Consider the following 24,667-nt stretch of genomic DNA (forward strand, 5'->3'; position numbering starts at 1 on the left):
CACATCTTAGATACCAATATCTTGATTTATTTTCCATAAATATATGAAATGAGATTAAAAATACCTCACTCATGACTATTAACACAATTTATAGAAGAAAAAAAGAGGATGGGGAATGAAGATAGCCAAAGGGTACAAACTTCAGTTATCTTATGAGTAAATTCTGAAAATATAATGCATAGCATGATGACTATAGTTAACAATACTGTTACCTATTTCGAAGTTGCTAAAAGTACATTTTAAAAGTTTACACCATGCACACAAAACTATAACTAGGTGAGGTTATGGATGCCTCATCTAACCTTATTGTGGTAATCATTCTAAAATATACACATATATCAAATTATTACATTGTATGCTGTAAACTTATGCAATGTTAGTAAGTCTATTTTATCTCAATAAAGCTAGACATAAAAAATAAAAGCAGCCATGCTGCAACTACCTTATATGACTATAAATCTATGAACTTGGTTTGATTTCCCATCCTTATAATGGTAAATACAAATGACATTCTAGTTTTTATTTTTTAAATGATGTTCTTGATTTTACATTTTTCTTTAAGATTTTATTTTTAAGTAATCTCTACACCAAATGTGGGGCCTGAACCTACAACCCTGAGATCAAGAGTTGCACACTCTACCGACTGAAGGAACTGGGCACCCCAAAAGTGACATTTTCAATTTAGAGATTACAAGGCTGTAATATTATATGATTCTCAATATTTAATTTTAAATAATTGGGCATGTGTAATGTGATAAACAATTTATTTCAGATTTTCACTAGTTTTAAAGCTAACATTTATCAAGTGTTTAACTCTGCTAGTTGATATTCTATGTGCACTCATGTATTCATTTATTTAACCTTTGTTTATGTCATCTTCATAAAGTTTGCATTTCAGTCTCTATTTTACAGATGTAGAACTTAGTACATAAAGGTTAACTAAATTTGCTCACAATTAGAGATTCAGGGATCGAACCTAGATAATACGGAGTAGTAAATCTCAGCTTTTATTACTGAACAGCCATTTCAAAAAGAGTGGAAAAAATGCTTTATGACTTGATTTCCATTACCAAAATCTCTACAATGTTGAAAGCTGCATGTGTGTAATGTATTTAACCAAAACTAAGTATTCTTTTGACAAAGGAATACTTTCTTAAAAAAAATTAAACTTTACATTTGGAATGGTGTTTGCTTATATGTGTTATTTTTTTAGATATGAATAAGTGCATTAAAAAGTCCTAAGCTGGGGGCGCCTGGGTGGCTCAGTCGCTTAAGCATCCAACTTCAGCACAGGTCATGATCTCATGGTTCGTGGGTTCGAGCCCTGCATCAGGCTCTGTGCTGACAGCTAGCTCAGAGCCTGGAGCCTGCCTCAGATCTGTGTCTCCCTCTCTCTCTGACCCTCCCCTGCTCACGCTGTCTCTCTCTCTCAGAAATAAATAAAACATTAAAAAAATTTAAAAAAAAGTCCTAAGCTGTACTTTTTTTTTAAGTTTATTTATTTATTTAGAGACAGAGAGAGGATATCTCAAATAGGCTCAGCATTATCAGCATGGAGTCCAATGCAGGGCTTGATTCCACAAACCGTGAGATCATGATTAAAGCTGAAATTAAGAGTTGGAGGTTTAACCGACTGAGTCACCCAGGCGCCCTTCCTAAGGTATACTTCTTTGGTAATCTTTATTATAAAGATTGTTTTCATTTATTTTCAAGTAGCATTTTATTGTTCTTTTATTATAAAACAGTTCATGATAGAAAACCAGAGAAATACAGAGTTGGGTAAAGAAAAACTACCCATAAAATGATCCCACCACCCAAGAGAATCATTCTTCATAATTTCTTAAAAGTGTTAACATATGATTTACTTGAATTTAACTAACTTAGAAATAATAAATGACAGAATTTCTGAACTTTTGGTCTGTTCTCTTGGCTCTTAGTTATCTGACCAAGTGAGATATCCTACTGTCATTTCAGAAAGCATGCATTTGATCCATGAGCAGCCCCAAATCATGTCACATTTTAGGTTGCTTTTTAATTAGGTCATTAATTATTCATAGGTTTTATTTTTCGAGTTTTCACCTTTTTTCTTGTTCATCAGCTCAGACAGTATGCCTTTATATCAATACCAGACACAGCAAGCTCTCAATCTAATTTATACAATATGTGTATTGATATCTACTCTTTCTCTTTTCTTAGTAACATTCCTTATAAAGCTGACATTTTGTTAAAAAAATATGCCAATTGCTCATGCTGTCCTCTGGGATTTTTCACCAAAATCCTGAGTTAGTTTTTATATCTTCCTTTTAGACTTGTATTTTGTGTCACCAAAGAGTAATGTATGTGAGTAATTTTTCAAGAAAAAGAAAGCCCTTGCACTTGAGTGACAGTTGGCTGGGAATGGAATTCTAGGTTCAAAATAATATTTCACAGAATGTTATAACTATAGCTCCACCTGTCTTCCAAAACATATTTGAGAAATCTGATGCCAGTCTCTCTCTCCTGTGTAGGTAACATGTTTCCCTATGATACTGGTAGCTTACAGAATTTAAAAAAAAACTTTATCCCTGAATTTGTGATGTTTCTAGATATGGGGTTCTTTTTCCTTCTTTCCTTTCTATTCTTTTTTAAAAACATTTGGTCTACAAACATAAATCTTTCCTCAATTAAAGGACATTTTAATTTAAAAACATTATTTTATTTCAATGTTTGCTCTTTTTTGTAAGATGAATATTGCATTATCCAAGGTATGTTTTTTTGTCTGTTTTTATCATTTTTCTCATATTTCCATTGTGTTTTGTTTAATGTTTTGTATGTTGCTCTTCTCTTTGATCTCAAGATCTTCAGCAATGTCCAGTCTGTTTTTTAGTCTGTATAGGATGTTTACTTTCAGTAATGATAAATATTTTGAATTCCAAGGACTTTCCAGGTCTACTTTCTCACAGAAGCCTTTTGTCATTATGGTTAGTAGACTGCCTTCCAAGGGTCTCCAAGAATACTGAAAACAACTTATCCTTTTGCTTTCCATATTATTTACATCCTCCAAGATCAACTGCTCTGCTTGTTCATCTTGGCTCTTCTTGTCTTTCATTCGATTTTCCTTAAATCTCTGGATTTCTTTTTGTATTAATAAAAGGAAAAACTCATTTTTCTAGCAGTGTTGTGGTGATTCTCTACAACAGGCCTCTCCTCTGAAGAGGCCTTTGCAGTGATCTGTGGCTCTAATTTCAGTCTACTACTGAGACTGTTTCCTGAATAAACTAACTCTGTTTCAGAGATTCTCTGGGGCTTGAGGAGAAGTACTTCACAACTGTTGCAAGCCTCTCATGTATATTTTGAGTTATTCCTTTACTCTGTAATAGTTCACTGCCCACAACGAATATATTTAGTTTTTAACACTAAAAAAAATGCACCTGCATTTCAGGAAACAAACCATTATACAGCTTTCATATCCCTAAATTGACTGAGAAATGTAGCTCAGAGACGGGGGGAAAAAATCAGGGAATTTTATATAGACTCCTTTAAACCTCCACTTCTAAGCCACAGTTTTCCTAAGTTTAGATATTTTAATTCTGCTTTATAGAAGAAAAGTAGTCATACATCTATTTGGAAGTAAGTATGCCATATGAGGACATATTTTCACTATTTCTATAGTAACAGATATAGGTAAGAGAACTATAGTCAAGAGTTTAGGGGTGAGCTGGGGAAGGAAGAGAATATAATCAACAGTTGAAAATACTAAGTCTAAAAGCAAAGTCTACATAGGAAGTAAAATCAAGTACCACAGTATTCTGTATACTCCCTCAATTAGTTATAATTAATTATACATTGCCTTTCTACTAAAATGTCAGTAAAACAGATAAACTAATTCTATAAAGTATAAATAAATCAAGATTTTTTCCCCTCTGAAAATAGGACTAGTATCACTACAAAAATTTTGATGTCACTAAAGGAAACTGACAAAATCACCCAGTCTCCACTAATTCCATAACAAATATATATATGTACATATATATATATATTACATGGAGGTCCTTTTAATCATGACTAGATAAAACATTTTTCTGCAGACAGGATGTTATAGCTAAGGCTGAACTGATTTAAATGTATGCATATAGTTTTTTTAAAGTCAAAGGTCTTTAAGGATTCTGCCCAAATGTACCCTTTATAGAGTTTTAGTCTTACATATTCAGCAATATCTCAACTCCTATAATTATGTGACAGACTCACTTTAAGTTGCTAAGCACTGGTAGAAATTCAGTTTGTAATAAAAACCATTAAGCTAAACATTATTAACAAAGAAACCTATTAGTCTGGTATTTATAATAAATAATCTTACATATTTTGGGCATATACAATTAAAATTCCTTGGCTATGTACATAAACTTCAAAGAGAGATATTTAGTAGACTACTTTATGTAACATAAAATTTAAAAACTTATAATGTATTCATTTGCAGACATCCAAAGAACGTCTCAATTGCAATCACAATTTTCCATTTATTTTTCTGATATATGAGCAAGTAAAAAATATAGAAGTAATTTTTATAGACACTGCTAAAAGTGAATACCTATAGTAAATGGTAATTTAGTAATTTTCTTTCCTTTTTCTCTGCTTAACAAACTTTAACATACATATTTTTCTTTAAAAAACACTCCATGTAGAATTAACTATTCTTAAGCTTTGGTACTAGTTTGATATAATTAATCCATATAAAACAATTGTAAAATCTGTATTAGTTTAAAAATATTGATTTTCAAATAAAAGAACTATAGTGGTTTTGTTTAAGATTCAGATAGAAGCAGCTGGTGATATTTAGAAGGTTTGAAAAATTACAATTCAGAACTCTGTGTGTCAAGTGTACCATATATGTCACAAAGCAGAGGAGAAAAAGCAGAGCATGCAAAAACACTATGCAAAACGCTATGGAATTTCTTCTGTTTGGTCATGAAATCAAAGAATATCTCATTGTCTATCATGCTGTATTCTCATTACATAATGATTACCTAAGTGGAATTTTCATTTCTTCTAAACACTAACTACTACAGGAATAGGTGAAAAACTATTTCCACCAGTTCAGAAATAGATTTAATTTAAGAGTCTGCTAACAGTCCTAATTAAACAAAATAAGAAATAAGATTCTTGGGTTGTAAATGGATTATAATTTTCCACACCTGGCCTAACCCATTTCCTAACATATATCCTGGAAATTATTTAAAAATGCCATTTGGAAAGCAAGAAGATAAAATATTCTTTACATCTTAAACAAGAGAATCTTTACTTTTCGGTATACTGACATGCAAATTCCTTTAACCTACAAAATGCTCTACCAAGTCTAAATTCCTAATAATCAAGTATGCTGATAATGTATTTTAATACTCTAAAAACATCTTATGTACTTTCTTTCTGAAGGTATCTTCATACTTCTAAGGTTAAAAGGTTTGCTTTAAAACTTCCTAAGGTGATGCTTCTTCCTACTTATGGTTAAATTGTTAACATCACATAATCCATTTAAAAAAATTTCTGGTTTATTTTGAGTTAAATAATTGTTTTTTGATCTCTTGATTTACTAACTATTATAATTCCACATATGCATGTATCAACCAGTCATACTTTCATAGCTCCTGAAATGTAAAACTGAGGAAATGAATTTCACAAATTAGGACAATATGTTTAGAATAATTACAATTTACTATTTTAAAATTAAGAAAATATGGCTCTTTAAAAATACTGGTCATTTTGTGTATTTTTATGACACAGAAATGTACTCAGTAAACACCAGTGGGTAACAATATATCACTGTCTTTTTAAAAGTTTCCTGATCTGTTTTTACAGCAGATGCTAAGAGTAGCTCATCTATCTATTATGATGGAGTATCTCCTTGCTTAATTTGAAGAATGTAATTGGGGAAAGTTTATAGCAGCTGCTCGATAAACAAGGCCAGATTTCTGGTTGTTGAAGTAATTTAAGAAAAAGATGAATGCTTTTTTTTGACAATGAGTGGCATTTTCAACTTTGTTCACTGGTCACTCTGTTTAAGTAATAAAATTAGTATCTGTAAATTTGTAACAGAATTTCTACTTCGGCAATTAATGAATGCCAGAATGTATTGGGGGGGGGGGCACTGTGTGACACAGAGTTACCCACTTCTCCATTACCATAACTGTTTCATGAGCATGATATGACTCTGACTATGACTGAGTCCTCAGCAGAGTAGCAAGAAGCAATTACTTGTAGCAAACACCATTATTAGATAGAATTTCTATGCAAGAAGGTAATGTGGAATAAGACTGTGGGAAAAGGGTAGAAATTGGGGCGGGGAGAGACTAAAGAATTATGCAAATTTAAAAGTGCCACACATTTGTATACTAATAAGCTATACTAACCAAATAATATATTATTGCAATAATATTAAAAATGTTTGATATGCATGACATAGGAGAGCTACTCAGTGTAGTCTTTAAACTAAGGCTGGTCTGCAAATTATTACTAATCTGTGAAGAAATAAGGAGGCTGCACCAAAAATGGAAATCAATTATGTCACTAGTACACTGTTTAGTTAAGCTGATATTTACTCATAGCCTTTTATCCTTTTTGATAAAGGGAAGCAATGCCTGGATTTACATTCTGGTACAAGCTCCTTATCTTGAGGACCAGTAACAGTCTGTAGAACGGTTACCTTGACTTGAGTAGCACTGGCATAAAGCACATTAATGCCTAATGGAATAAACCATATTTTAAATGTTACATATTTAATAGTCTTTATTTCCTCCAAATTTATTAAGTTCTAAAATTCAGTGTCTTGGTTATATTATCTAACTTTGCAACTCTTAAAGTGTATCTGTCACATGGATGATGTGATATACCAGATGGGTAATGATGCTATCAGGCTTTATACATACAAACATCTATGGGCAGTTATTCTTGATTAGATAGTAATACATTCTAAATTTAGATTGGATGAAGTTTGATAAGTTAAGTCTAACAAGGACCTCATGTAAATTAAACAATAAAGTGGGTATTTTCATCAGTCTTTTTCAGCAACTCCAAAATTTTTGTATGATACTTACTGATGATTTTTGCATCATTCCTTGAGGGACTTTGATCAAGCAATAATTCAGGCACATTCACCATGTGGAAAATAAATATTCTGAAAAATCAATACATAGTTGATGAACACATGAAACAATCAATCAGTGAAAATCAAAAAAGGCTCTTGGACTCTAATTAAACATTTAAGTTCAGATATGATCCCTTCCCTTTTCCACAGGCAATCTGTTGCAGCACTTCTTTCTAATGGCAAGTTTTATACTAAAAGCTGCTCTTTATAGCCACTGTTTTCTGCAGGACCAGAATTAGAATTTGTAGCCATAATAAATGGGAAAATTAACATATCATATACAAACTTTCTATTTTTCAAATCTTATTTTCTCACTTTCTTATGGAAGTCAATGTAATTTTATAGCTATTATAGTCCTGATTTCACACAGCACAAAGATGTTCAAATGACTTGCAGCTTATAACTGGTAGATGGATTTACAAATATTTTAGAAGTAGAAACTGACAGAGGTTAGTGGATGATTATGTTGGCATCTTCATTTTCTTAATCAGCTGTATCCCAAGTACTTAAATAATACCTGACACATAATCAGTGTTCAAAAATAGTTCCTGAATAACTGAAGGAAAAGGAGAAAGAGGAGTTTATTAGGACAACCATCAAGTGACACATATACAGATAAATGATGCTATCATCAATTGAGACAGGAAAAAAACAAGAAAAGGAGTGTAAATGAAAGAAAAAAGAAGTTCTATTCAGGTCTACTGATTTCTATGGGAATTCTAAGTGGTAATATCCAGAGGGCAGCTAAATATACAGGTTTGGGGCTTAAGAGAAAGGTATGGAATAAAGAGATATTTGGAAGGCCTTGTCATATTGATGGCAGTTAAAACTGAGTGTGGGTGAAATTCATCTGTGAGAATATGTGTCATGAGAAGAGAGTCCAGAAAGTAAAATCTTTGGAAAAACCAACACAGGAGTGTATGGGAAGGGATGAGGAAGAAATGAAGATGAGATTCGAGAAGGAAACTGAGTAGAAACAGTCCAGGAAGCTAGATGAAAGCTGGGAGAGAACTGCATCCCAGCAACCAACATAGGAAAATTTTAGAAAGAACTTCAACACTGTCAAATTCTGCAGGAAGAGTAAAAAGACAGCTAAGGGATCTGGCAGATCATGTGTGATGTTAGTAAACAGATTCAACAAAGTACATTTTGCTAAGTATATATCCATTCAGATTCTGCTCCATACTTGTAAGATTTTACACAAATATATGTACAAACTTAAAAAGAGGCTTTAAAAACATTATTCATTTTATAAAAGTGAGATATTATGATTACTTATCTTGATTTTTCTAATTCAAAAATATCTTATGAAAATCCTCCAAGTAACAGCAGTAAGACCTACTTTCTCACGGCTGTACAATAAATAGTCCACAGTATAGCTATCTTCCACAATTTATGCAACCAATCCCCTGTATCACTATATAGTTTTTCTTCTGCCACTAAAAATAGTACTATAATAAACATGAAATATTCTCAGAAGCGTGATTGCTAGATCAAGGAACATACATATTTTAAAAACATCTTTATAATGGTAAATCTTGAACTTACACAAAAATAGAAAATGTTATACTAAACCACCAGGAAACCACTAAACCCATCATGTACTTCTCACTCATCTTCAATAGCCATCAATCCTTGGCCAATTCATATCTCTATTTATTCTATCCCTGTATCATATCATTTCATCTAGAAATATTTTAGTACATATCTCTGCAAGATAAGAGCTCTTGTGTTTTATTAGCTGTTGCCAGGCTGTTTTTCAAAGACTGCTGTAATGATTCACATACTTCCCTTTATATCCCTTCCTCTATTAGGTAACCACTTTTATAAGTTGTTGGTTTATTTTTCCAAAATTTCCTTTTTAAATATAAGAATATATACTTATTAGTACATCTTTTAAATGCTTAAATGTCTGCTATTACCTTTCTTTTACCCAGACATATGAATACTACACTTTGGTCAGAAACAGAATTTTTATGGTACAGTTTTCTCTCAAGAGTCTATCTTCCACTGTTAGAAGTTTTATGTCCAGGGACGCCTGGGTGGCTCAGTTAAGAATCTGACTTCTGCTCAGGTCATCATCTGCTGTCATGGTCAGGGCAGAGCCCGCTCTGGATCCTCTGTCTCCCTCTCTTTCTGCCTCTCCCTAGCTCATGCATAACACGCTCTCTCTCTCAAAAATAAACATTAAAAAAAGAAAGTTATAAGTCCAATGCCAATGTGACAAGATTTCCTGGTAGATAACTTGTTACATTAAGAACTAAGGAACCTGACAAATACATGTCTGGTGGCTTACTAGGGGGTAGGGGGACGGTAGGTAGGGGTGTGTGTGTGCCTGAGTGTGCGCGTGTGCGCACATGCAGTCATGTTTTCATTAGACCATCTGGGAGTGCCTGGGTGGTACAGTCAGCTGAGCATCTGACTTCGGCTTAGGTCATGTTCTCACAGCTCACGGGTTCAAGTCCCACTTTGTGTTGACAGCTGAGAGCCTGGAGCCTCCTTTGGATTCTGTGTCTCCCACTCTCTCTTCCCCTCCCCCACTCACTCTCTCCTTCAAAAATAAACAAACATTAAAAAAACCTTAAACCATCTAGAACTCACTGACCTTTATAACTGATTGACACAGGCTATCAGAAAATTTTTCAGCTCAGGAAAATTTTGTTCTATTTGTTTAATTATGGACTATCCTTCACCCGTTTCTTTTTTCCCTTTTGAATTCCTATAGATATTATTCATATGTTTGATCTTTTACGTTTCCTTGATCTATTCCCTAAGTCTTTTTTCTTTTAGGATTCTTTCTATTTGCATTTTTCCTGTGTTGTAAGGATTTATTTTATATGATTTTCCATTATGATAACTTAAAGCCCTAACAATAATCATTCCTCACTGGAGTTCTGCTTATATAATGTTTTTTATTAGTTCCAAAAAGTCTTTTTGTGCTTGAATTTTCTTCAGTGCTCATTTTTGTTGTTGAAGTTATCTGCTTCCTCTAGTAGTTTTATTTAGCTGGGTTAACATTTTGTTTAAAATGATTATTCTCTTAGATTTCTAGGCAACCTTCAAGGTTGCCTGTCTTTGTTAGGACACTCTAACCCAATGTAGGAGTAGTCCAAGAGAAGCAGCTTTCTTAGTAGTGGAAGGTAGAGTGGCCTTCAGCCCCGTGTGTCTGCCAGTTAGCAAATAAAGTACCAGGAGAAGGCTGTCTATTGTTTGATTCTAGATCTTCTCAAACTTCCCTAGTCTCAGTAATGGGTAAACTCAGCTTACAGATTTAGCTATTTCTTGGATTTGTGGAGACTGAAGAGTCCTGGCATAATCTATCCTCAGGACCAGCACAACCTCCCCACCAATTCAACAAATATTTACCAAGCAGAATCTATGTACCACTTAAGGAACTTACATCTATTGGATGGTGAAGAGGTAAAAATAGACACTAAAAGGAATGTTGCCACCTTTACAATTTTGCCTATAGTTTTACTTTCATTCATTAGCATTACCACTACACCAAATACTTCTATCAACACTTTACCCAATATTATGTTTTTCTTTACTTCTTTACAGCCCCCATCCGTGGGCTCCTCTTCCTATAATTAATCCTCCTTTTGGATAGGTGATAGTGCTGATCATTTCCTAAGTGAAGTCAAAATGTTGATCATTTCCTAAGTGAAATAAAGGAACTGCTACTATTGCTGGTCCTTCTCAAAACTACTGAAAGCTTATCAGGCTTTCCCCAACATATCATCTTAAGAATTTCTTAGTATCTTTTAAATGTTGGCAGGGGGAGGGGGAAAGCGGGAGGGAGAGATGCATGCATGCAGAGAGGCAGAGAGATAGAAGGAGACAGAAAATCCCCAGCAGGCTCCATGCTATCAGCACACAGCCCAACGTGGAGCTCATTCCCACAAACCATGAGATCATGACCTGAGCTGAAATCAAGAGTCAGACGCTTAAACACCTGAGCCACTCAGGCACCCCAAGAATTTCTTAGTATTAAAAATAATCTAATATCCTGGGGACTCCTGGGTGGCTCAGTTGGTTAAACATCTGACTCTTGGTTTTGGCTCAGGTCAAGATCTCGAGGTTTTGTGAGTTTAAGCCTGCACTGGGCTCTATGCTGAGAACATGGAGCCTGCTTGGGATTCTCTCTCTCCCTCCCCAACTTGTGCTTGCTCTCTCTCAAAATAAATAAATAAACTTAAAAAAGAAAAAAAAACCCTTATATCCTGGAACTTATAAGTATCATTTATCTTGACTGAGTTTTATACAAAATTACCCCAGAAACATATAACTCGCCTATTAAATACATGCTTAAGTTTTTCATCTTTTATGCTTTTTAAACATTTTAATTTTTTCCTATAGGTTATCCTTTTTCATTTTCATGCAATCTATGTTGAAGAACCAAAACTGTTTGGATCTCCCACAGTCTAGATTTTGGTTAATGCAGTTCAGCATATCCCTCAAACCCTGGTATTTCCTGAAGGTTGCAGATGGAACCTGAAGACTGAGAATTTGTATTCTTTCACTGGGGACACTGCAATATTTTCTTTTTATTTTTTAATTTAATGTTAGCAACTATTGATCCTCAATTTTATTGCAAAATAGTTCATTGCAATAGTTATTGCAAAATAGTTCATCCTTTTCCCCCATTCTTTTGGGTGAATTAATCATAAAAGAAAATACTTCTCACTTATAAAGTTACCCAGTGATAAAGTTCATATAGGAAAGGGAAAATAAATGATTATTTTCCATTTCTGCTTAATTTTTAAGATAAAAAATTAGGTCTCTGATGGTGAATTAATTTAAAAGTTTATCACTATGGAATCATGGATTTAAACATAGATGCAACTAATACCCTTACTGAAGCTCACACTATCCCATCTTTGGCCAGTGGGGTACTCCTCCAACTTGCTTCCTAAGGCTTTTTGACAAGGTTTTGATAGTTTCCTTGGAATCTGTAATGACAAGATGTTCCAAGTTTATTTTACAGATATCCTGTCTCAGACAAAGAATCATCTATTTTTTTCCTGATTTTCTTTTGAGAGAGAGTATGAGCTGGGGAAGGGCTGAAAGAAAAGGGGTCAGAGGCCCTAAAGCAGGCTCCATGCTGACAGTAGTGAACTCAACATGGGGCTTGAATGCACAAACTGTGAAATCATGACCCGAGCCGAAGCTGGATGCTCAACTGACTGAGCCACTCAGGGAACCCATCCTGGTTTTCTTTTAAGTAGAATATATTTTAAGATTATAATCTGGGCACTAGTAATGACTGATTATTGCTTACTGTCTTAATGTCATTGCTTCTACATCTTTTCAACACACGAAGCAAGGAAAGTTTATGTACTGATATATATCTATCTATATCTATATCTAGATATATGCTTTTTAAGTTCATTTATTTTAAGAGAAACAGCAAGTAGAGGATGGGAAGAAATAGAGAAGGAGAGAGAGAGAATCCTAAGCAGGCTCCCCATTGGCAGCGTGGAGCCTGATTCAGGGCTCAAACTCATGAACTACAAGATCATGACCTGACCTGAAATCAGACGCTTAACCAACTGAGCCACCTGGGTGCCCCAGTATTTATTTTGAATTTAATCTGGAAATAATTTCAAACTCACAGAAAGCTAGAAAGCATAATAAATATTATTTATCTTTTATCTAGATTTGCCTATTATTGTTATACTCTCTTGCTTTATAATTTGCATTCTCTCTATATATACATACACACATTTTTTCCTTTGAACTATATGAAGGTAAATTATATACATCATGGCTCTTTATCCTTATATACTTCAGCAAATATTTCCCAAGATTTAAGAATATTATCTATCACCACAGTATATTGTCAACCTCATAAATTTACACTGGTAAAACACTAATCTACTCTCCATATTCCTTATATGATTTAATAATATTCTTTATACACTCATTTTCCCCCTCCAGGATAGGATCCAGTCAAGGAATAGGTATTGCCCTTAACTGTTATCTCTTTTCATAATCTAGAACATTTCTATCACTTTATGACATGGACATTTCTTAATCTTTCATGGCACTGGCTCTTAAAAAGAAAAAAACCAGAACATTCCTCATGATTATGCGTTCACAGCCAGAATGCTACAAAAGTAACATTATATCCTTCTCATGGTATCACATCTGAAGGCATATGATATTCATCCATCCCTCCTTTGATGATGTTAATTTTGATCACACAGTTCAGTGCTGCTAAATTTCTCTTCTCTATCGTCACTGTTTTCCTCCCTCCTCTGTTGTGATATTAGTGAAAAGGCCATGTAAACATCCTGCTCATCATTAAAAAATCCCCTCTAGATTATCAGCCATTAGTGATTCTTGCCTAATCATTTCTACCATAAAAGGTGTAAATGATTGGGCAGAGGTGGAAACTGACTAGGAAAGCGCTTCAGGAACTTTCTGGAATGACAGAGATAGTCTGTATCTTGGTAAGACTGGATTATACAGGTCTATGCATTTCTCAAAAGTCAGAATGCTTCATTAAAGGATTATTAATTTCACAAATATAAAATATTATCTTAAATAATCATACATAAAAACTGAACTCTAGTTAATGAAATGCATGCCAAAGTATTTAGAAATGTCTGCAATTTATTTTGAAAGGCATAAAAAAATAAGAAGATAGATATGTGATAATGTAATGGAAGAAATACAGTAAAAAGTTAACAACTAAAAAAATGTACTTGGTGGGTACAGAGTGCTCACTACATAATTCTTTGAGGTTTGCTGTACGTTTGAACATTTTCTTTTTTTTCTTATAACTTTCTAAAATCTTTATGTTTGAGAGAGTGAGACAGAATGCATGTAGGGGAGGAACAGAGAGAGAAGGAGACAGAGAATCCAAAACAGGCCCCAGGCTCTGAGTTGTCAACACAGAGCCGGACTCAAACTCAGAACTGCGAGTTTATGACCTGAGCTGAAGTCAGATGCTTAACCAACTGAGCCAACCCAGGTGCCCAAACACGTTAATAATAAAATATTGGGATACTAACTTCTGCACAGCAAAGGAAATCATCAACAACATGAAAAGGCCACCTAGTGAATGGGAGAAAATATTTGAAAATCATGCATCTCATAGAAATATCTAAAATACATAGAGAACTCATACAACTCAAAAGCAAACAATTCAATATAAAAATGAGGAGAGGATCTGAGTAGATATTTTCCCAAAGAAGACGTACAGATGGCCAACAGTATATGAAAAGATGTTCAACATCACTAATTATCAGGGAACTGCATACCAAAATGAGATATCTCCTTACAGTTGTGAGAATGGCTACTTCCAAAAAGACAACAAATAAAAAGTGTTAGCAAAGACATGGAGAAAACAGACTTTTGCACTGTTGGTAGGAATGTAAATAGGTATGGCCACTATGGAAAATAGTATGGAGGTTCCTCAAAAAATTAAAGATGGAATTACCATCAGATCCAGCAATTCCACTTCTGGGTATTTATCTGAAGAAACAAAAATACTAACTCAAAAAGATATATGCACCCCATGTTCACTGCAGCATTATTTACAATAGCCAAGAAATGGAGGTAACCCAAGTGTCCATCTATGGATGACTGGTTAATAAAAATGTGGCATACACATATAATAAAATATTACCCAGCCGTAAGAAAGAATGAAATCTTGCCATCTACAATGAACCCTAAGGTCATCATGCCAAGTGAAGTCAGATAGAGAAAGACAAATACTGTATCATCTCATTATATGTGTAATTTACACACAAAACAAAACAAAACAAAACCCCAAGCTCACTGAAACAGAGAACAGATTACTGGCTGCCGGAGGTACACTAGGTAAAATGGGTGAAAGGGGTCAAAATGTACAAACTTCCAACATAAAATAAACAAGTCATGGGGACAGGAAGTACAGCATGATGATAATACTGTATTGTATATCTGAAAGTTGCCAAGATGGTAGATCATAAAATTCCTTATCACAAGAAAAAAAAGATAAAATATTTTAACTATGTAGGATGATGGATATTAACTTGCCTTATTGTAGTGATCATTTTGCAATGTACACAAACATCAAATCATTATGCTGAACACTTGGAACTAATATGTCACTTATGCCTCAAAAAAAAAAAAAAAAGTAAAGGGTATATATACCTTTCTGCCTCAAAAGTATAGATGCTGTAACTTTACTGCTTTCTAGCAATGGCTGCTAAGATTAAAGGAGTATGGTTTGATTTTTATTCCTTTATATATAAGTAGTATTTCCTAATTTCTTACGGAAAATTTTGTGAGGATATAGCCAGTTATGATTCTTAAATTCTTTTTCATTAATTTTTACCTGAAACATGAATCTTTCCAAACTATATGTAAAAGATTTTCTTCAATGCAGGAAAGTTTTTTCTTGTTATATTTTTAATTATTTATGTTTAAAAGGAAACTGAGTATGTCAAAATTTTTCTGAAATATTCTTTTAGATCTTTCCTTTTTAACACCATGTTTATAAACTGTGGCCCTACCTTGCAACAATGAGCAAAGTTCAACCATCTAAATCACAGAAGTAAAAATGCAAAGATGACTCACTAATGCCAGGAAAAACAGGAAGGGTTTGGTTAGTAGCTCTCTAATTTATAAAAGAATGAAAGAAGTCAGAGCTGCTACTCTGTTACCCCTGCTAGGGTAATAGCCGTTAATGGGGAAAGGTTCTTCAGTAGACTTGAATGTGACAGCAGTTTGCCAGGGGGCAGTGGGGATGTCATGAAAATAGGGCAATGGCATTATGGCTCCATTTACACAGAGGACATGTAGCTAAATTCATCATTTTAGCTTACTAAATTCATCATTCTTAATAGTGGCTAGCATTATTCTAAGACTCAAACATTTTCTGTATTGCAAAGCAGAATCAGAATGTTTTACTAAACACATCAAACAGTTGAATGTAGATTATCTGAAACAAACCTGTGTAACTTTCATCATCATCAGACAAAGGCACCTCTCTTTTTAGCAGCAATTCCAACTCCTCTGTCTCTGCTACATCCACTGGGCGCTCCCCGTGCTTATTAGCTTGAAATGGATTTCCACCATGACGAAGTAACAGTTTGACTATCTGCAATATTAAACAGTAGGAAGATTTAGTCTCTTCAGAGTTCATGTCATTTCAACCATTCTGTTGAGAACACAATATCCTCTGCCTCCGTTTCTCAGTGTTTATTCTAAATCATGACTGTTCTCTTCAAGTTCCATTTTCATTGCCATCTACCCTCTATCTGATGATCTTATCTACTACAAAGATGCTGCCTCCTTAAAATTTAAGCTGGGCTATTTGAGCACTAAATCTGATCGTTTTTCTTCCTATTTCATCATATGTTCAACAATTACCTGGGGCGCTTGGGTGGCTCAGTCGGCTGGGTGGCCGACTTCAGCTCAGGTCATGATTTCACAGTCTGTGAGTTTGAGCCCTGTGCTGACAGCTGGCTCAGAGTCTGGAGCCTGCTTCAGATTCTGTGATTCCCTCTCTCTCTCTGTCCCTCCCCCACTCAAACTCTGTCTCAAAAATAAAATAAACATTAAAAAAATTTTAAACAAAAAAAACAAAAACAAATATTTACTGAGTACCTATTAATAAGCACTGCTCCAACTTTTGCAGATAAATTAACGGCAAGAATAACAAGCTTCTTGGCCTCTTAGAATGTATATTCAAGAGTAAGTCTCAAGGGAAGTATTACCCTTTTGTTTAAGGCTACTATCACTACCAATGCTCTTAATCATCTTCTTTCCCATCTCCAAGGAATTTAAACTGTTAGGAACTTACAAGGATTTATTCAGAATCAGTGAATTTTTTCTTTTTTTTAAGGCATTGGGGCGCCTGGGTGGCTCACTCAGTTAAGTGTCTGACTCTTGGTTTAAGCTCAGGTCATGATCCTGAGGTTTCATGAGTTCGAGCCTCATGTTGGGCTCTGCACTGGCAAGGCAGAGCCTGCTTGGGATTCTCTCCCCCTCCCTCTCTCTGCCCCTCCCCCACTCACATGGTATTGGTGTCTCTCAAAAGAAACCTAATTTAAAAAAAATAGGCTTCATGCCTAAGTGCAGAGCCTAACAAGAGGTTTCTAACTCACGACCATGAGATGAAGACCTGAGCTAAGACAGAGTCAGATGCTTAACCACTGAGCCACCCAGACGCCCTAGAATTAATGAATCTTAGGTTTTAAGGCTCTCACTTTCATGTTCCCATTATAGTGTCTTGTATCTAATTTTGTATTCATTACTTTGACACTGTTCTTAAGCTCTCTTCTCCTCTACCACATAAAGTAAACTTTGGGCTCCACAAAACCAGGATGTGCCTGGTTAGTCATTTCATTTCTTTTGTTTGTTGCTTATCTTCTTCCGTCTATGTTTTCAAACCTCTTTTTGATTGGGTCCGTTTTTTAAAAAAATTTTTTTAATGTTTATTTATTTTTGAGAGAGAGAGAGAGAGCATGATCATGGGAGGTGCAGAGGAAGAGGGAGACACAGAATCTAAAGCAGGCTCCAGGCTCTGAGCTGTCAGTACAGAGCCCAACGCAGGGCCTGAACACACAAATGGTGAGATCATGACCTGAGCAAAGTCAGAGGCTTAACTCACTGAGCCACCCAGGCATCCCAGATTGGCTCCTTTCTTAGAGGCCAGTCTCTTTCATCTTAGAAAAAAAAGGCAATAAAGAAATGAAACACAGATAAAACAAGAAATTGTTCAAACCTATATTTCCCTCCTCTAGCCAAATCATTTTTCCTTCACAGTCAAGCTTTTGAAATGATGTTCTGAGGCTTTGACCTTTATGACTCTTCATTCTTCTACCTGCAATGATGCTATCATCAGTCCTATGAAATGGGATCCATAAAGATCTAAGCCAATGATTGTTTCCCTAGGGCTCTGTCCTTGATTCATGGTCTCATGCTCTAGTCTATGTTATCTATTTGGAGATCTCATCCAGTCTGTTTGAATATGATTGACAATTATGCAATCCATTCATTTATTTTCATTCTCTTGTTTGCTCTTTCTTAGCCCTCTCTCTTGAGTTCCAAACACAAATATCCTGGATATATTAATGAATGAATATATTTGTATTTCAAGACAATAGTTGAAACCAATAGGTCCCAAAGAGAGTTCATTAAAATTTCTACCTTATCTTTTATCTATTTCTATTCTCAATGACCAGTACCTAAATATACCCAGTCACCGAAGCCAGAAAGCTGGGAGTCATCACTTACACTTGTTTTTCACTGTAGTCTACGTCAAGTATTATTTTCCTGCTTGCTTCTGGTCTCTTTTTGTTTTCACCTTCTATTTCCACTGTGTGTTCTACATATATAAATCTATACAATAATTAATTAACATATTTCTCTCCCCCTAGACCACAAACTTCATGTGGGATCAAGTATTTATTCCTAACACACAACAATGGTATTTTCTGGTATTTAGGAAATAAACGTCTTTATAAAGAAACCATATGAAATAAAATGTTACAAATTAGTAATTCTTAACATATGAAAAATAGTCAAGAAAAATGAAGACTAATAGTGAATAATGGAAAATTTTTTCTGGACTAAGAATAAACTATCAATGTAGAAAATGTGAAATATAAGAATGTATTAAGAAAACAAATCACTCATGATTCCAACTGTTAATATTTTATCCCCTTTTTTGTTTGCTAATTTTTATCAAATTACACATGCTTATGATTTTAAAAGAACAACTAGTTTTTCAAGGCCACTGGTGAAGAATGACTATCTCCAAAACGTATGTCCACATTTTTAAGTAACATACTTAAGTTTGCTGCTTCTGTATTTTTCAGTTTTAGGCACTGCCTATTATCTTATAATGGAAGATATGGATTCAGTGGTCTTTCACCAATTCTCATCCTCTCTCCTCCCATGCACATACACTTTCCTTCCTCTTAGCTTTCTTATGTATTTCTTGTGATTCATTAGGACTAATAAAAATGCTGAGTCAAGTAGTGCTCTGTGACTAAATTTCCATTCTTATACAACTTTATTTTCCCCCTGCGGAGTTAACTGCCTTTTTCGTTTGCTTAGTTTTCTACATAACCATTTTTAATTCATCCCTCAATCTGCTACAAGTATAGTCCTCTTCAATTCAGTATACTATCACTTTTTGTTACAAACGCCTTTCTCCAAGCCTTCTAATGTGCTCTAATATAGACTGGTTGCTCTCTAGATTTGCTTCCCAGCTGTTACCTCCCTTCATCCTATAACCCTAGAAATACCCTTTCCTCAATTTTGTGTTGGATTCTTTAGATCTTTTTAGATTCTTTTGTAAAGAAAATGTTTATTTTTAGAGAGAGAGAGAGAGAGAAAGAGCAAGAATGAGTGGGGGAGGGGCAAAGAGAAGGAGAGAGAATCCCAAGCAGGTTCCATGCTCAGCGTGGAGCCTGACTCTGGCTGGGCTCAATCTCATGACCATGAGATCATGACTCAAATTGAAATCAAGAGTCAGACACTCAAATAACTGAGACATCCAGGTGTCCTGATCCTATCTCCTTTTTCGATTTACTCCCTTTATTTTATTAAATCACCAACTCCAGAAATTCCTGAAGATGTAAATATTTTGAGATTTTTTTTTTTTTTTTACATGTCAGAAAATACCTTTATTTTACCTTCATTAAAATTTGGTCTGGATATAGAACAATTTTCCCTCCAATTTTGAAGGCATCACTCCATTATCTTCTAGCTTCTAGTATTGTTAATGAAAAGTCTGATGGCATTCTGATTTTTTTACCTTTTATAATGATTTGTTTTTTTCTCTCTGTATATTTCAGGACATTCTTTGCCTCTGTTGTTCTGAAATTCCAGGATAATTTTTTTTTTTTTTTAGTTTATCTTGAGAGAGAGAAAGAGAGAGTACAGCGGGGGAGGAACAGAAAGAGAGGGAGAGAGAGAGAATCCAAAGCAGGCTCTACAGCAGTCAGAAGACCCGATATGGGTCTTGAACTCAGGAACCGCAGAATCATTACCCAAGCTGAAACCAAGAAATTGGATGCTTAACCAACTAAGCCAGCCAGGCGGCACAAGAATAATAACATATCTTGATCTTGGTCTTTTTACATCCATTGTGCTGAGCATTCAACTGCCATTTGAATCTGAAGACACATGTTCCTTCAGTTCTAGGAAAACTTCTGGTTTTATTTACTATCCTTTCTGTTTTCAATGTTCTGTCTTTGAAGAACTCTTGTGAAGAAACTAGATCTCCTAAAGTAATCATCTTTTTTCTCATTTCTGCATCTTCACCTTTGTCTTTTGCTTCCTAGTTTCTGGGAGATTTCTTCAACTTTATCTTTAATCCTCAAAACTGACCCTTGAACAACACGGAGGTTGTGGGGCACAGATTTCTATGTAGTTGAAAATCCATGTATAATTTTTGACTCCCCAAGAGCTTAATTAATAATAGTCTACTACTGACTGGAAGCCTTAGCAATTACTTAGACCATGAATTAACACATATCTTGTGGGTTTTTATGTATCATATGCTATATTCCTACAATAAAGTAAGCTGGAGAAAAGTCAATGTATTAAGAAAATCACAAGAAAGAGGTGCCTAGGTGGTTCAGTTGGCTGAGCATCTGACTCTTGAGTTTGGCTCAGGTCATGATCTCACAGGGAGATCAAGCCCCGTGTCAACGCTGTGCACTGACGGTGTGGAGCCTGCTTGGGATTCTCTTTCTCTACACCCTCCCTCCCCGTCAAAATAAACAAACATTTTTAAAAAATCACAAGGAAAAGTACATGTGCAGTACTATACCATATTTATAAAAAAAAAAAAAAAATCTGCAAGTGGACCCAAGCAATTGAAACTTGTGTTGTTCAAGGGTCAACTGTACTCCATTTTTCACTTGTTACCATATTATTAATATCTAAGAGGTTTTTTCCTTCACTCACTGTTCCCTATTTAATGCATTCAGCTCTTACTTCATAGCTACAATAGATCCTTACCTCTTTGGGAAAGCTGATGGCGTTAGGGGAACTTCCTCATGGCATTATTTTGTCCTCCAAGTTCCTACTTTTCTGTTTGCTTGTTTTAATCTTTATCATCTATATTAGAGACTTTTCCAAAATGCAAGTGGATCACTGACTCTCCACACTTAAGAGTAAGCCACTGAAAGACTTACGGAAAGTTTTATTGGCATGGTTAATACTTATTGACAGATGTACTTCATGTTAGTGAGATATAACAGGATCATTTCATCAGACTCCCCTCTCAGCTAGTTCAATTTCCTGTGGAGAATCTTTCAACTCATGCCTAAAACTGTAAGCCTGTCAGCATTTTGGTTGCTGAAAGGAGGCTGGGCTCTTAATATTTAGTATATTTCACTTAGTTTACTTATACTTAATCCTTACTCTCAACTATTGTTGTGGTATCTCAGACCAGAATATGTGGTTTATACTTGCCAGTAAATCAACCTCCCGGGGTGGGAGAGGTGTAATTATCTGGCTGTGTAGATAGGGTTAGGAAGGGGATATAAGGGTCAAAAAGACTTTGATACAATTCTCTTCTTTTCAGTCCTATCTTAATAGGCACTTGCAGAAGTACCAAGTGCCACCAATTTCCAAGGTCTAATCTTTCTGGGATTTTGTGTTGGTATGGCTTTGGTTTCAATTTTCTTTGATTTTCTAAATCAGGAGTTGGCCAATAACAAATAATCTTTTATATTCTTGTAAAATACTCTAAAAAGGATTCATATAGGAGAATTAGTTCAGAGGAAGAGAGAGCAAGAAAAGAGGGTAGACAGAGAAGGGATGGTGGAGGTAGCACATGGCCAGCAAAATCTAAAGTATTTACTATCTGGCCTATTAGAGAAAAATCTGGCAACTCCTGTTCTAGAGCAGTAACCACTCATTTCCTCTAATTTTCTTCTCCCCAAGTATTGGTTTTCTTGTCTTCTTCTTTTGTCCTTGTGCATCTGTCATTTACAATCTCCTCTTACTGTCATTTCAGGGGTTTGAGAAGGTAACTGAAGTAAAAACTTGTAGTTGTTATGGATAATATTGTACTGCACATTTTTATAAATTGAAAATTTTCCATTTTTAGGCTTATTTCCTTAGGCTAGAGCCAAAGGATAAAAAATAGAATGCAGGATCTTGATACCACTGAAAGCTTTCTACACCCATTAGGAAATAACCAGCCAATAGATATTACATGACTATGATGAATCAGGGCAGGTGGTTAATTCAAACAGGATACCAAAACCCCAACCTCAACAGTCCTTCACAGAACATCCGCAGATGCAAATAATTATTTACCCTAAAAGGATTTAAAGGAGTTGCCTGGGTGGCTCAGTCAGGCATCCAACTTCAGCTCAGTCATGATCTCACAGTTCGTGGGTTTGAACTCCACATCAAGCTCTGTGCTGACTGCTCAGAACCTGGAGACTGTTTCGGATTCTGTCTCTCTCTGTCCCTCCCCAACTTGTACTCTCCCTCAAAAATAAAATAAACCTTAAGAAAATTTTTAAAGGATTTAAAGTAACTTAAAGCTGCTTAAAACACAAGAGCCAACAAATCTGAAATAGTAAAAATTATGCAGTAAGACTGGAGATAGGAATCTAAAGTAGAAGTAGGGATAAGACAATCACAAAAATCTGTATCATGAAATACTATATACATTTGCAAAAGTTAAGCTAAAGATTAGGTTCTTAATAAGTTATGTTAGTCTAAATAATTTAGAACAGGACACAAAACTGCTTTCTGCTTCACCCACCCCAAAAATGTTTTATGGATGGCTGAAGTTCTCACAGGTATTACTGAGTGAGAAAATTTAATTCTTAGGTATACACTCGTAACAAATGATACAAATATACACAAATGAGAGTTTGGTGGCTCTCATTTCGCTCCTCCTCCTTATGCACAAGTATGCACAAGTAAAAGAACAAGGAAAAAATAGCTCTCAATAAGCTCTGAATTGTGACTCCTACTATCCTAGGCATGTTGGTAGGAGGAAAAGCAAAGGTCTCTTGAAAGTAGCGTGCCAGTCTCCCTCTGGAAGGAGACTGGAAATAGTGTTTGAGTCCCTATAAGTATAGGAGCTCAAAGGTCAGCCTCTGGAAATATTTGCAGCTATGTGCACATTTAGAAACTTGTATTCACAGAAACATGTCTAACAAGGCATAATTCTTTAACATTATAGTTAGAAATTAGGAAATCATCACTTTAAAGAAAAATAATTCATCCTTGATAAGGTATCAAGGATGAATATTGTTTAAAAAAAGAGCAAGAAGTGTAATTCTTAAATAGCAGCACTAGAAAATAAGTTACTTTCTGATAAATGCAGTGGGAAAGAAGTGTACCCTATATATTATCAGGCCTTAAATAAAGTCTTTTGCATTCCGCTTTATCCTTGGCCAGTTATGTACTCATCCATCCACTCATGTACCTACACATGCATGCATGCAGAATTTAGTGTTATGTGTTAAGTCTTATGTAACAGGAAGTTCCAGTGTTTAGTGTTCCACTAAAACAAACCCATACAAAAAGTCTAGATGCATGCTCTCTCAGTGCACTGCAGGAAACACACAAGTATATCAGTAAAAGCAATAGCTGGAAGTGCTATCACACAGGCATATACAAATTGCCAAAGGAGTAGAAAAGACTGGTCCAATGGTAAACAAAAACAAGTTCAGGAAAAACAGCATTTACAGACTGCATTTTTCTTCAAAATTAGAACTTCTTTGAGAATCATAAAAAATACCTTAGAGAAAAAAAGTAAATGAGAAAAATAGCATTTTTAATTTCCAAATTTTGGTTTCTAAATATTTGAGTATATTTGAAAAATAGTAATATAAAGGTAGCCTTTGAAACTTTTACCTCTGACATTTCTATACCATTTTAGATTTCAAGGTGTGTTTACATGCATAGTGTCTTTTTTCCTTCAAAATATTCCCTTCGATAGGTATTGTTATATAATTTAAAGATGAGGAAATGGAGACTCAGAGGAAAAAAGCAACTTGTTCAAAATCACAGTTAGTAAATTGGCTAAGCCACAACTGAATTCATATCTATCTTCCAAATTCCATTTTTTTCTTCAACTAGAGTAAAATTTGCCTTTTAAGACAGGCAGCTTGACACTGAAATTTTTACTGCATGTCAAGAAGAAAACAGAGCAGAGAATGTTTGCTGCTAAAGAGAAAAAAAAGGGGATTTTCTAGCAGAAATATCAAAATGCAGGATATCGAAATGCAATCTAGGCCATTACAAAGCATGTCCTATCTTTCTCATTATAGTGGAGACTCATTAAATAACAACTCTCCCAGATCACTGAATCATCATATCATTTTTTGTCTTAGAAAAACATGGAGATTTCTATTTTTTGGTTCCTTAATTTGGAGGCCTATCAATTTAATAAACTTGGGAGTGTCTTGGGAGAGCAGGAGTTCCTATGTTAATGCCCTGTCACATCTCATGGAGAGGCTGAGTATTGAAATGTAACCGGGTACAGTCTTAACAAGACACACCAGAAGCTTGTTTGCTTCTGTGAAGATTAAAAGAACCAATACATATAAAGCATTTAGAACA

The 24,667-nt window shown here is 34.9% G+C and overlaps 1 protein-coding gene across 3 annotated transcripts in view; it reads right to left on the reverse strand.

The window, feature by feature from the left end:
• Positions 1–24,667, reverse strand: part of ANKRD12 (ankyrin repeat domain 12) — a 123,081-nt gene that overhangs the window by 33,429 nt on the left and 64,985 nt on the right. For 2 of the 3 annotated variants that reach the window (XM_077778170.1, XM_077778167.1), the window contains one exon: positions 16,064–16,211. In XM_077778170.1, coding sequence (XP_077634296.1) covers positions 16,064–16,211 — 148 coding nt within the window. Of the gene's footprint in view, positions 1–7,067; positions 7,148–16,063; positions 16,212–24,667 lie in introns of those variants that run through there. The other variant, XM_077778169.1, reaches the window with a different exon arrangement.

Source organism: Crocuta crocuta, unplaced genomic scaffold, assembly GCF_008692635.1.
Source record: "Crocuta crocuta isolate KB4526 unplaced genomic scaffold, BGI_CrCroc_1.0 scaffold26, whole genome shotgun sequence".
NCBI lineage: Eukaryota > Metazoa > Chordata > Mammalia > Carnivora > Hyaenidae > Crocuta > Crocuta crocuta.